At 51.0% G+C, this 14,167-nt stretch overlaps 1 protein-coding gene across 1 annotated transcript in view; it reads left to right on the top strand.

The window, feature by feature from the left end:
- The window catches only part of CRELD1 (CRELD disulfide isomerase 1), a 100,237-nt gene that overhangs the window by 73,721 nt on the left and 12,349 nt on the right, over positions 1 to 14,167 (top strand). The window contains exon 7 of the mRNA XM_078661837.1: positions 11,566 to 11,661. Within this exon, the coding sequence (XP_078517963.1) occupies positions 11,566 to 11,661 (96 nt within the window). The remainder of the gene's footprint in view (positions 1 to 11,565; positions 11,662 to 14,167) is intronic.

The following is a 14,167-nucleotide window of genomic DNA, read 5'->3' as shown; positions in this document are numbered from 1 at the left end:
CGAGGGAGTTGCAGAGGTCTTGCGATGGGGTGATGTCGTTGTTTCCTGCGCTGGGGTTGGAGAGCTCTTTCACGATGTTGAAGAGTTCCTTGCTGTTGTGTGCGTTGTTGTCCAACCGATCCTTGAATGCTGTTTTCTTGGCGGCGCGGATCAGCTGGTGGTGCTTCCGGGTGGCAAGCTTGAAGGAGGTCCTGTTGTCCGGTGTAGGTTCCCTTCTCCAGACTTTCTCGAGGGTTCGGCAGTTCTTCTTGGAGCTCTTGAGTTCGACGGTGAACCACGGTGCTTTCTTGCTGCCGGGTCTGCTGGGCGGGGTCCTCAGAGGGGCGAGTTCGTCCGCGCAGTTGCTGATCCACTTAGTGAGGTTGTTGGCGGCCTGGCTGGGGTTCGCTGAGCTGGCGGGAGGGTGCTGGCTCAGGGAGGTGGCGAGCTGGTCTGCTGTGATCTTGTTCCAGCTTCTGCGGGCGGCCTGTTGCTGGTGGTGGTGGGTCGTCGTTCTCTTGAAGGTGAAGTGGACGCAGCTGTGGTCCGTCCATTGAAGCTCTGTGGCGTGGCTGAAGTCGATGTCTGCGCTGGAAGAAAAGACTGCGTCGAGTGTGTGTCCGGCGAGGTGGGTGGGGGTGGACACCAGCTGCTTGAGTCCAAGATTGGCGAGGTTGTCGAGCAGGGTGCTGGTGTTGCGGTCGTTGTTGTTCTCCAGGTGGAAGTTGAGGTCCCCCAGGAGGATGTAGTCAGCGGAGGGGAGGGCATGCGGGCTGACGAAGTTGGCGATGTCCTCGCTGAATTGTGTGCGTGGTCCAGGGGGTCGGTAGATCAGGGTGCCTCTGAGGGTGGTGTTCGGGTTGGTGTGGATCTGGAAATGTAGGTGTTCGGCGGTGGTCAGGGTGTTGTCGGTGCTGGTCGTGAGGCGGATGGTGTTCTTGTGGATGATGGCGATGCCTCCTCCCATCTGGTTGGCGTTGCGGTCCCTCCGGATGATCTTGTAGCCCTCTGGGATAGCGATGGCGATGTCGGGAGCTGAAGAGGCGTTCATCCAGGTCTCCGTGAGGAAGGCAACGTCAGGGGCTGTGGCGTCTAGGAGGTTCCAGAGTTCGATGGCGTGTCTGTGGACGGAGCGGGTGTTGAGCAGGATGCACTTGAGGTGGGTGCTGCTGGTGTTCGGCTTGGCGGGTGCAGGGAAGGTCCGGATGCAGGTGAACTTGCAGGCGTGGCAGCTGAAGGGTCCGTGGGTGTGCTTCGGGGCGGCTCGGTGACATCCTGGGATGCGGCCGGTGTTGAGTGCGATGAGATCGACGGCGCTGTAGGTTCGTCGGGTCGGCTTCCGTCGGTGGGGGCCAGGGGTCCTGGCGCTGGTCGCGATCCGGTCGCGGACGGGCGCAGACGGGCTTACCTTTGGCGCGCCTTCGGCGCACAATCGGCGCGCCCGCTGCGCGTCAACGCTGCGCGTTCGCACGGTCGCCATATATGGCCAAGTGCGCGGGTGGGCGGGGCAGCTGGGAGGCGGGAGCGGGGAGGGATACAGAAGGCAAAAGGGGCGGGGCTTAGCGGCGGTGGCATAGATATGTGGTTTGCTGAATCATGGCTGAGTGCTCAATTATTAGGCGCTCCCAAACACTGTAGAAAGACTGGGCGGCCTAGCTTCAATGAATCCTTGCCCCAATTATTACAATTAGAATGTATCCCCCTCTGTGCCCTTGTTATGATTATAAGTGAGGTTTGCTGTAGCCTGTGAAAATTGGCCTACTGGTGTTTTTCTCTTTTGTAGAATATGTTGATTACGCCGGCTGCGAGTCCTCAGTTTTCATATGAATCGCACAGTCTTGCCTGTGGATTGTTCCTGTCCAAAATCTGATCTACTCCATGACACAGTCTTGGCAGGTCACCTAAATTGTTGTCCAAAATTACAGTATGCGTCAAAGCATGGGGGCTAAAGTGCTGTTTTGCTTTTAAATTATTTTTAGATTAATTATTTGCAGCGTGCATGGGAGATTTAATTGAGTTGAAGCCCCAAATTGAATTTAGAGCTGCACGTGGCAGAGAGCATGACGTTGAATTACTCTTACTATCTCGCAGTCTGCATTTCTGCTGACCCTACCTGATACCAAAGCAATAAAGCTTTTTTTATTGAGTAGGAGATTGGAAAATATATTGGTCTTCTCCGAATTCTTACCTTGCTTCACTCTGCGGCACCAATAGATCAGACCATTCTACACGGGTTCAGAAGCTCATTGGCCTGGGCTTTTTGTGTCCTAAAGAGGCATCTATCAATAACTGGACTAGTTTCCATTGATTGGCAGCACCCCATCCCGTGCTGTTTTACAAGCGCTGTCTCCTCCCACATGCCCCCACCCACCCAAAGCCCCCATTCTTTTTCGTGACATCGCCTCAGTTTCAAACCTGCGGTCGGTGACGCTTACTTCCTCATACTGAAAGTGACGGCAACGGGGCAGAAGTACAACTCTGAGAAAGGGAAGCGTTTTTAGTGAGGCTGGTGTTAATGGTGCATCGTGACGGCAACTTCCCCGCACCATGAGCCCAGTGCAGGTCCTGTGGGCAATGGACTTGGCCTGCTGCAGGAGTGGGTTGTGCTTTTCCAATACATTTGGTGAGTTTTTCAGGGGTGTGTTTGTCTGAGGACGGTAGGTGGCTCGGAATACCTGCAGCAGTGGTTCATGTGGTTTTACTTTAGCGGGACCGCTATCTTAAATATCAGATTTTTACCTAGGTATACATCACCTAGGGGCATATTATCAAGAAATGGTGTTAAAATTATCGCCGCTTTAGCGGCAGAAAACTGCCGCTAAAGTGGCGATAATGGGCTTGATAATATGCCCTTGAGAATTCCAATAGAAGCCCAGGTTCTGGTGTCAACATGGGCTTCTATTGGAATTCTCAAGGGCATATTATCAAGCCCATTATCGCCGCTTTAGCGGCAGTTTTCTGCCGCTAAAACGGCGATAATTTTAACGCATTGCTTGATAATATGCCCCAAGATTTGGAGCAGAGAGGCTGTTTGCACCAGTAAAGCTTTAAGGGTTTGTGTTCACCACTCCATTTTGAGCAGCACGCAAACTTTGTGCCGCGTCACACGTACCTGCTAGGTGGTTAATATTTTGCTGAGGTCCAAGCCGTTTAAAGTGACGCTTCTTTCACGAGGCATGTTGTTTATCAAGCCAGGCTGCTGCTGGGTTGGGCACGCGCAAGGGAATTGGCAAGGGCCGGGGAGCAGCTGTGGGAGCTGGGCTCAGGCAATTGCTGCTCGGGCACTTTGTTTCAATTTCTGTAATGACTGCTCCAGTCGGAGCCAAATGCAGGATCAGTAACCCTCGCGAGCAGGAAAACCGACTCACAGCAGTTTTGTAACATTGTTTTTTTTTTTTCCAATCCGCCAGAGCAGGAAGAGACAAACTTGGAATGTTTTTTGCTTCAGTCTCCTTCAGTAACTGTCCTTGGACAGGGTTGCTCAAAATAAATCCAGTTTTTCCTTATTATATATCGACTTTCATCTCCTGCCACCGTTAGCCTCCACAGGCTTTGCATCAAGGCACACTTAAGAAAATTCACCAAATTGTTTTCAGCTAAAAATACTTAAGCATTTGTTTGTTTTAAATTGTATACATAATTGTTTCCTCAGTCTCGCTGTGTCTGAAATGTTGTGCTTTTTCCTAATCCTAACTTTTTATTTTCTCTAAAATGGTAAAACATGTTCATACGCCAGTAGCATGGCAGTGCCTGATTGGTTTTGTCAATGCTTGTTTTTTTGTCCAAACAGTTATTTCAAAAACTTCTACAAAACATTGTTGATAGTCTGGTGAAATTAGAAATTGTATTTATTTGCTATAAAAGCTTAAAAAGTGGTATTAGAAGAAAGGAAGACCCTGTCATGACAAATACACTTTTTAGGTCTCGCCTGTCGATGCGCATGCGCATCGAGCTTGCGAGACTATTGGGGCTTAAACAGTCTTTAACCAACTTGCAAGGAATCGTGGCGATTCCTTGCAGTGCCCGTGAAATTGAAGCTTAATGCGCATGCGCTTAAAAGCGCGTGCACATGCCCCCAGCCGCCTGCCTGCCCCTGCTGCTTTCACACCCTCTCGCCGTCTGTTCCCCCTGCTGCGTCATCAAAGGCTTTCACGGCCGGCCGGACGTGCTTTCAGTTTCACTGCCGGCCGGCCGTGTAAAGTGCACTTCAAAGGCCGCTCTCCCTGCTCCGCCCCCTGTAAGTGCTCTGCTTCTTCAACTAGGAATCCAAGAATAAACGCCTTCATAAAATCACCAGCTTTCCTTAAAGCACTGACATCTTTCCACGTTTCTTGTATTCAGGTTGAATCGGACTTGAAGCTGCAAGTGTTCTACAATTGCAAAAATATTTTCATCCAGTTCTCTTTTAACGGGGTGTACCTATGTGCGGGCACAGGAACTTTACTCATTTAATCTTTGTGGCCCATGAGACAATCCCCGCTGCTCGTAGGAAAGTCGGGTCTCTTGCAGGGCCTGGGTTGGTTGCTCATGTCCATAGTGGCTCCCAAATCCCATTTTCTTTTACAATTGCCGCTGCTCTTGCGAGTTAAGCTGATGAATTCCTCACCGGTGCTGCCTTTTCTGTTGTGCACCTCCATGGAACCCACGGCCTCCATCCTCCGCCGCATGAGCTCTGTTTGTTGTTTGTGGGTGCTTGCTTATTTTAAAATATTCAGTGATAACCCCTAATGCGCTCTGTAAATTGTTTTAAGTTGTATACTTCAGCGCTAACACCCGATGCGGTCTGAAAATGCTTTGTTGCTTGTATTGGGATGAAGTATTAATATTATTTTTGTGGGTGCTTGCTTATTTTAAATGCTTCGGCGATAACTCCCCTATGTGGTTGGAAATTTTTTTTTGTTAAATGCTTTGGCGCTAACTCCCGATGCGGTCTAAAAATGCTTTGTTGCTCCTATTGGGATCAAGTATTCATCTTGGAAATGTTTTGTTTGGATGTGCTTTCTTATTTTAAATGCTTCACACTAATCCCCGATGCGGTCAGAAAATGAAATGCTTCGGAGCTAACCCCGATGCGTTTTGTTTGCCTTCTTCAAACAAACAGCATACAAACTATCAAAAGAAACAGCGGATGTGGTTTAAAAAACAAATGCTAACGTATTATCTTGCAACCTATGTTCCACTCTCCAATTTGTATTACATTTCCCCAACTCCATGTGTATGTGCGCACAAACAGCAATTAATCACCACTTGCTTTTAAAAACATTTTGGCATGCTTTTTGTACTGATATATTAAACTGGAATACTGCACAGCTCGTGTGGCATTGATAAGTTTAATTGTAAACTTTTAAATACTTGTAACAGTGTGTTCTGTTTCTTACAGTTTGTTTTTCTAGCTTTTACCTGTAACCTACACTTGGTTCCGCTACTTGTGCATCCTGCTGCTTCTTTGTCTCAACTACCGACCTGCTTTTCGCATATGGTGCAGACGATGCCAGAGCTTCCCCCGGCCCCCTCCGCGCAATGCCAGAGCTTTTCACTCCAAAACATCACACTAAGCTTGCCCACCTTGGCCCCTCCGCCCTCAGCAGACAGACAGCAATATAAGACCTACAGATAGTGCTCGTGTGTTTTCACACCCTCTCGCCGTCTGTTCCCCCTGCTGCGTCATCAAAGGCTTTCACGGCCGGCCGGACGTGCTTTCAGTTTCACTGCCGGCCGGCCGTGTAAAGTGCACTTCAAAGGCCGCTCTCCCTGCTCCGCCCCCTGTAAGTGCTCTGCTTCTTCAACTAGGAATCCAAGAATAAACGCCTTCATAAAATCACCAGCTTTCCTTAAAGCACTGACATCTTTCCACGTTTCTTGTATTCAGGTTGAATCGGACTTGAAGCTGCAAGTGTTCTACAATTGCAAAAATATTTTCATCCAGTTCTCTTTTAACTGGGTGTACCTATGTGCGGGCACAGGAACTTTACTCATTTAATCTTTGTGGCCCATGAGACAATCCCCGCTGCTCGTAGGAAAGTCGGGTCTCTTGCAGGGCCTGGGTTGGTTGCTCATGTCCATAGTGGCTCCCAAATCCCATTTTCTTTTACAATTGCCGCTGCTCTTGCGAGTTAAGCTGATGAATTCCTCACCGGTGCTGCCTTTTCTGTTGTGCACCTCCATGGAACCCACGGCCTCCATCCTCCGCCGCATGAGCTCTGTTTGTTGTTTGTGGGTGCTTGCTTATTTTAAAATATTCAGTGATAACCCCTAATGCGCTCTGTAAATTGTTTTAAGTTGTATACTTCAGCGCTAACACCCGATGCGGTCTGAAAATGCTTTGTTGCTTGTATTGGGATGAAGTATTAATATTTTTGTGGGTGCTTGCTTATTTTAAATGCTTCGGCGATAACTCCCCTATGTGGTTGGAAAAAAATTTTTGTTAAATGCTTTGGCGCGAACTCCCGATGCGGTCTAAAAATGCTTTGTTGCTCCTATTGGGATCAAGTATTCATCTTGGAAATGTTTTGTTTGTATGTGCTTTCTTATTTTAAATGCTTCACACTAATCCCCGATGCGGTCAGAAAATGAAATGCTTCGGAGCTAATCCCGATGCGTTTTGTTTGCCTTCTTCAAACAAACAGCATACAAACTATCAAAAGAAACAGCGGATGTGGTTTAAAAAACAAATGCTAACGTATTATCTTGCAACCTATGTTCCACTCTCCAATTTGTATTACATTTCCCCAACTCCATGTGCGCACAAACAGCAATTAATCACCACTTGCTTTTAAAAACATTTTGCCACGCTTTTTGTACTGATATATTAAACTGGAATACTGCACAGCTCGTGTGGCATTGATAAGTTTAATTTTAAACTTTTAAATACTTGTAACAGTGTGTTCTGTTTCTTACAGTTTGTTTTTCTAGCTTTTACCTGTAACCTACACTTGGTTCCGCTACTTGTGCATCCTGCTGCTTCTTTGTCTCAACTACTGACCTGCTTTTCGCATATGGTGCAGACGATGCCAGAGCTTCCCCCGGCCCCCTCCGTGCAATGCCAGAGCTTTTCACTCCAAAACATCACACTAAGCTTGCCCACCTTGGCCCCTCCGCCCTCAGCAGACAGACAGCAATATAAGACCTACAGATAGTGCTTGTGTGTTTGGGCTGGTGAGGGATTTCACAAACAGACTCTCTATTTTCCACCACGGACTCATATGTTGTTACTAAATATAAATTTAGTGTTTTCGTTCTTCCTTCCTCTCCTTTGTCCCTAGTGTACTTCTCCTGTCTTTGCGCCTACTGCCTTCCCTATGAGTATTTAATTAAATGGTGCTGTTATTGTGCTGGTGTATGAGTGTCTCCCCACAACTGACCCTATCTGGCACTAGTCTGTCTACCAATGACATCGGGCAGACGCTTTACTGTGCTAGCAAAGATGTCAGCATACGGCCTCTGAGGCTGGCTGCTTCACCCCGTTGGGTTCCCCAGAAGTATCAGACTGTCTCACAAGTGACTGACTCTGTCCCAGCCTTATTCTGCCCATGTCACTCACTCTGCCCGAATATTACCAGCCCTTCAGGAGCACCAAATTGTCTCACGAGTTACCGACTCTGTCCCAGCCCGTCTCACGAGTTACCGACTCTGTCCCAGCCCTACCAGCCTTTTAGAAACACCCTCTCGCCCAAGTCACTGACTCTGCCCCAATATTACCGGCTCATTTGAAGCATCAAGCTGTCTCACGAATGACCAACTCTGTCCCAGCCCTATCGGCCCTTCAGAAGCACACTGTTTACCAAGTCAATGAATCTGCCCCAATATTTCTGGCCCTTCATCCACCGTTCAACTTCACCATCCAACTCCACCCTCCAAATCCAATTCTACCCTCCAACTACAACATCACCCTCCAAATCCAAATCCACCCTCCAACTCCACCCTCCAAATCCAAATACACCCTCCAACTCCACCCTCCAAATCCAAATCCACTTTCCAACTCCACCCTACAACTCCACCCGCCTCCTTCTCTAACTCCCTGTTCTCTTCTCTTCTCCTGTGATGATCTGCAGCTCTCTTCCACCCGCCCCCTTCTCCAACTCCCTGTTCTCTTCTCCCGTGCTGATCTGCTGTTCCCTTCCACCACCTCCTTCTCTAACTCCCTGTTTTCTTCTCCCGTGCTGATCTGCTGCTCTCTTCCACCCACATTTTTCTCTAACTCTCTGTTCTCTTCTCCTGTGCTGATCTGCTGGTCTCCTCCACCCGCCTCCTTCTTTAACTCCCTGTTCTCTTCTGCTGTGCTGATCTGCTGCTCTCTTCCACATACATCCTTCTCTAATCGCTCACACACATACAACCACGCACACACACACATACAACCACACACACAAACACACACAATCACACCACACACACAATCTCACACACAACCACACACAACCACACACACAACCACACATACAACCACACACCCAACTACACACCCAACCACACACCCAAACAAAACCACACACACAGCCACACATACAACCACACACACACACACAACCACACCCAACCACACACACAACCACACACCCAACCACACAACCAACCACACAAACACACACAACCACACCACACACACAATCTCACACACAACCACACACACAACCACACACAACCACACAACCACACATACAACCACACACACACACAACTACACCCAACCACACACACAACCACACACACAACCACACACACAACCACAAACACAAACCCACACACAACCCCACACACCCAACCACACACAACCACACACAACCCCACACACAACCCCACCCACCCCACCACACACACAACCACAACCATACACACATATAGCCACTCACACATACAACCACTCACACATACAACCACTCACACATACAACCACTCACACATACAACCACTCACACATACAATCACTCACACATTCAACTACACGCACAACCACTCACACACAACCGCACACACACAACCACACACACACACAAACACACACATCTATTGCCCTCACTCTATCTATCGCCCTCACTCTATCTATCTGTCGCCCTCACTCTCTATCTATATATCAATCTATCTATCTGCCTCACTCTATCTATCTATCTGCCTCACTCTATCTATCTGCCTCACTCTATCTATCTGCCTCACTCTATCTATCGCCCTCACTCTATCTATCGCCCTCACTCTATCGCCCTCACTCTGTCTATCTATCTATCACCGTCACTCACCCTCAACACCTCACCCTCACTCACCCTCAACCCCACAGCCTCACTCACCCTCACCCTCACCCTCACTCACCCTCAACTCCTCATCCTCAAGCCCTCACCCTCACTCACCCTCACCCTCACTCACCCTCACCCTCACTCACCCTCAATAATCCCTCACCCTCACCCTCACTCACCCTCAACACCTCACCCTCACTCACCTTCACCGTCACTCACCCTCACCCTCACTCACCCTCAACTCCTCACCCTCACTCACCCTCACCCTCATCCTCACTCACCCTCACCCTCACTCACCCTCACCCTCACTCACCCTCACCCTCAACACCTCACCCTCACTCACCCTCACCCTCACCCTCACTCACCCTCACTCACCCTCACTCACCCTCAACACCTCACCCTCACCCTCTCCCCTGCTGCACTCTCCTGCTCTCTAGAGATGTGGCATAACGACCAGAGCTGCCATATAAGTCACGTAAATACAAAACATGTTGCATTCCAAATGCTATAGGTGTCACATTCGCGAAAGTTATAACTATTGGCATTGTAAATGACAAAGCCATCAATTTAGCAATTTTAACAACCAAAAAATAATTAATATATGTCATTTACTAGACCAATAAGTACAACTTTTCTAATGCGAGACCTATTGCATTCCAACCCCACTCATCCACGCAACGCTACTCACACACGCAACGCCACTCACACATGCAACGCCACTCACACACGCAATGCCACTCACACACGCAATGTCACTCACACACACAACGCCACTCACACACGCAACGCCACTCACAAACGCAACGCCACTCACACACGCAACGCCACTCATCGACGCAACGCCACTCACACACGCAACGGCACTCACACACGCAACGCCACTCACACACGCAACCCACTCACACACGCCACTCATCCACGCAATGCCACTCATCCACGCAACGCCACTCATCCATGTAACGCCACTCATCCACGCAACGCCACTCATCCAAGCAACGCCACTCATCCACGCAATGCCACTCATCCATTTGCAAAACAAAAAAGGTCAAACTCTTCTATTGCGAGACCTATTGCATTTTCAATGCTTGTTTTTAAAGGTATTGGTCGCCGAATTTATCGACTAACTAGATAGACCTAGAAATATGCAGCACCTTTGTCTAAAATGTTATGACATACGGGCTTCTGGTTAACGACGTGACATTAAAATCGAGAGTGCGCTGTTTCTGTCCTAGAAGTGATGGATTTAACGGCTTAGCCATTACGTTATTTTATTTCAGAGAAATAAGGAGTGCCTGGGATAAGCCTGGATTATTATGTAGCCAGCGGCTACTCTTCGAAGTGCCATGAATGTACGTGGTGCTGAACTTGTAGTGTATACTTGAATTTGTCTCTCTGTGATGGCCGTGTACTTTTTCCTAGCCGGGCACATCTAATCTTCTGATAGCTTCTGACCTCAATCTTCACAAGTGTGAGACAAGGCAAGACTTGGGCATAACTACAACTGAATAGAAATATTTACTGTCTGAAAACATCTCTTCTCTTTCCTTAGCACCCTGTCCCATTGCTACAATCGATCAATCAATCAAACAGGGGTTTCTATAGCGCGCTACTGACCCATGAGGGTCTCAAGGCGCTGGGGGAGGGTGGGGGGGGAGAGCGGATTTCAGATCAGTCGAAGATCCAGGTCTTGAGGTCCTTCCTGAACGTGTGCAGGGTCGGGGAGCGTCTCATGTTTGCTCAAAATTGCTCAAAGATTTTGACGACCAAATTTCTCCATTGACAACCAAGCCCATCGTCCGTTGTTAAAGACCTTTCAGAAATAATACTGGGCCAGGTTTGGTAAATGTTTTTCCTGTAACAAACAGTCTGAATCTCTAGTTGTGATTGCAAAACTTTTGTTTCTTCACTATGTACTAAAGCCCTTTTAGGAGTTGTACATTTTTTACTGCCTCCTCAAATGGCTCTGTGACTCCATTCCCAATTTCTATTTTGAAGTAGGATGTGGTAGGCGTCTCTTTCAAGTATAAATTCGGTAAGAGGTGTATCCATGTTTTACAACTGAAGTCTGGTCTTAAAACATTGAAAACATAGTAAAATCACTCCCTAGTAGAGATGGTAATACATCCACAAAGGAGAAAGGGTTCCCTCAGCAACAAATCCCCTTTGAGAATGTGAAAATAAGTTTTGGGGGGAATTGACAGTGGTCCAGGGGACCTCTGCAACTCTTCTCTTTAAACTCAGCACTATTGTTTGCTAATACTTGGGACACCCCTACCTTATGTTATTTTCAGTTTTGTACCTTGGAATGTAGAGCATATCTTGATCAATTTATTCTGAGGTTTTCTCTCTTCTCATTTAACAGAGTGCTTTGCGTCTTGTAGTAAGTGCACGGGGCCTGCGGACTCGGACTGCGTGCTGTGTAGGAAGGGCTGGCTGCTGCACGAGAACAAGTGCCTAGGTGAGTGCCTGTTTATGGATGTCCTGCCCGGCAGAACCTGTACCAGCATCATTTCCCTGGTTCCTCCGCCGTCCACTGGCTGGGTTGTCCCTGGTTCCTCTTGCATCCACTGGCTGGGTTGTCCCTGGTTCCTCTTCCGTCCACTGGCTGGGTTCTCCCTGGTTCCTCCAACGTCCACTGCCTGGGTTGTCCCTGGTTCCTCCGCGACCACTGGCTGGGTTGTCCCTGGTTCCTCCGCCGTCCACTGCCTGGGTTGTCCCTGGTTCCTCTGTCGTCCACTGGCTGGGTTGTCCCTGGTTCCTCCGCCGTCCACTGGCTGGGTTGTCCCTTGTTCCTCCACCATCCACTGGCTGGGTTGTCCCAGGTTCCTCCGCCATCCACTGGCTGGGTTGGCCCAGGGTCCTCCGCCGTCCACCGGCTGGGTTGTCCCTGGTTCCTCCACCGTCCACTGGCTGGGTTGGCCCAGGTTCCTCCGCCATCCACTGGCTGGGTTGCCCCTGGTTCCTCCGCCGTCCACTGTCTGGGTTGTCTCGGGCTCCTCCGCCATCCACTAGCTCAGTTGCCCCTGGTTCCTCCGCCATCCACTACCTCAGTCGCCCATGGTTCCTCCTCTGTCCACTGGCTGGGTTGTTCCAGGTTCCTCGGCCATCCACTGGCTGGGTTGTCCCTGGTTCCTCCTCCGTCCACTGGCTGGGTTGGCCCAGGTTCCTCCGCCATCCACTGGCTCAGTTGCCCCTGGTTTCTCTGCTGTCCACTGGCTGTGTTGCCCATGGTTCCTCCGCTGTCCACTGGCTGTGTTGCCCATGGTTCCTCCTCCGTCCACTGGCTGGGTTGTCCCTGGTACCTCCGCCGTCCACTGGCTGGGTTGCCTCGGGTTCCTCCGCCATCCACTGGCTGGGTTGCCCCTGGTTCCTCCGCCATCCACTACCTCAGTCGCCCATGGTTCGTCCTCCGTCCACTGGCTGGGCTGTCCCTGGTTCCTCCGCCATCCACTACCTCAGTCGCCCATGGTTCCTCCTCCGTCCACTGGCTGGGTTGTCCCAGGTTCCTCCGCCATCCACTGGCTGGGTTGTCCCTGGTTCCTCCTCTGTCCACTGGCTGGGTTGTCCCTGGTTCCTCCGCCGTCCACTGGCTGGGTTGCCTCGGGTTCCTCCACCATCCACTGGCTGGGTTGCCCCTGGTTCCTCCGCCATCCACTACCTCAGTCGCCCATGGTTCGTCCTCCGTCCACTGGCTGGGCTGTCCCTGGTTCCTCCGCCATCCACTACCTCAGTCGCCCATGGTTCGTCCTCCGTCCACTGGCTGGGTTGTCCCTGGTTCCTCCTCTGTCCACTGGCTGGGTTGGCCCAGGTTCCTCCGCCATCCACTGGCTCAGTTGCCCCTGGTTCCTCTGCTGTCCACTGGCTGTGTTGCCCCTGGTTCCTCCGCTGTCCACTGGCTGTGTTGCCCATGGTTCCTCCTCCGTCCACTGGCTGGGTTGTCCCTGGTTCCTCCGCCGTCCACTGGCTGGGTTGCCTCGGGTTCCTCCGCCATCCACTACCTCAGTCCCCCATGGTTCGTCCTACGTCCACTGGCTGGGCTGTCCCTGGTTCCTCCGCCATCCACTACCTCAGTCGCCCATGGTTCCTCCTCCGTCCACTGGCTGGGTTGTCCCAGGTTCCTCCGCCATCCACTGGCTGGGTTGTCCCTGGTTCCTCCTCCGTCCACTGGCTGGGTTGGCCCAGGTTCCTCCGCCATCCACTGGCTCAGTTGCCCCTGGTTCCTCTGCTGTCCACTGGCTGTGTTGCCCATGGTTCCTCCTCCGTCCACTGGCTGGGTTGTCCCTGGTTCCTCCGCCGTCCACTGGCTGGGTTGCCTCGGGTTCCTCCGCCATCCACTGGCTGGGTTGCCCCTGGTTCCTCCGCCATCCACTACCTCAGTCGCCCATGGTTCGTCCTCCGTCCACTGGCTGGGCTGTCCCTGGTTCCTCCGCCATCCACTACCTCAGTCGCCCATGGTTCCTCCTCCGTCCACTGGCTGGGTTGTCGCAGGTTCCTCCGCCATCCACTGGCTGGGTTGTCCCTGGTTCCTCCTCCGTCCACTGGCTGGGTTGTCCCTGGTTCCTCCGCCGTCCACTGGCTGGGTTGCCTCGGGTTCCTCCACCATCCACTGGCTGGGTTGCCCCTGGTTCCTCCGCCATCCACTACCTCAGTCGCCCATGGTTCGTCCTCCGTCCACTGGCTGGGCTGTCCCTGGTTCCTCCGCCATCCACTACCTCAGTCGCCCATGGTTCGTCCTCCGTCCACTGGCTGGGTTGTCCCTGGTTCCTCCTCTGTCCACTGGCTGGGTTGGCCCAGGTTCCTCCGCCATCCACTGGCTCAGTTGCCCCTGGTTCCTCTGCTGTCCACTGGCTGTGTTGCCCCTGGTTCCTCCGCTGTCCACTGGCTGTGTTGCCCATGGTTCCTCCTCCGTCCACTGGCTGGGTTGTCCATGGTTCCTCCTCCGTCCACTGGCTGGGTTGTCCCTG

This window comes from Lissotriton helveticus, chromosome 9 (genome assembly GCF_964261635.1).
Source record: "Lissotriton helveticus chromosome 9, aLisHel1.1, whole genome shotgun sequence".
Taxonomy (NCBI): domain Eukaryota; kingdom Metazoa; phylum Chordata; class Amphibia; order Caudata; family Salamandridae; genus Lissotriton; species Lissotriton helveticus.
Note: the sequence above shows the minus strand (reverse complement) of the source record. Positions and strands in the feature narration are given on the sequence as shown.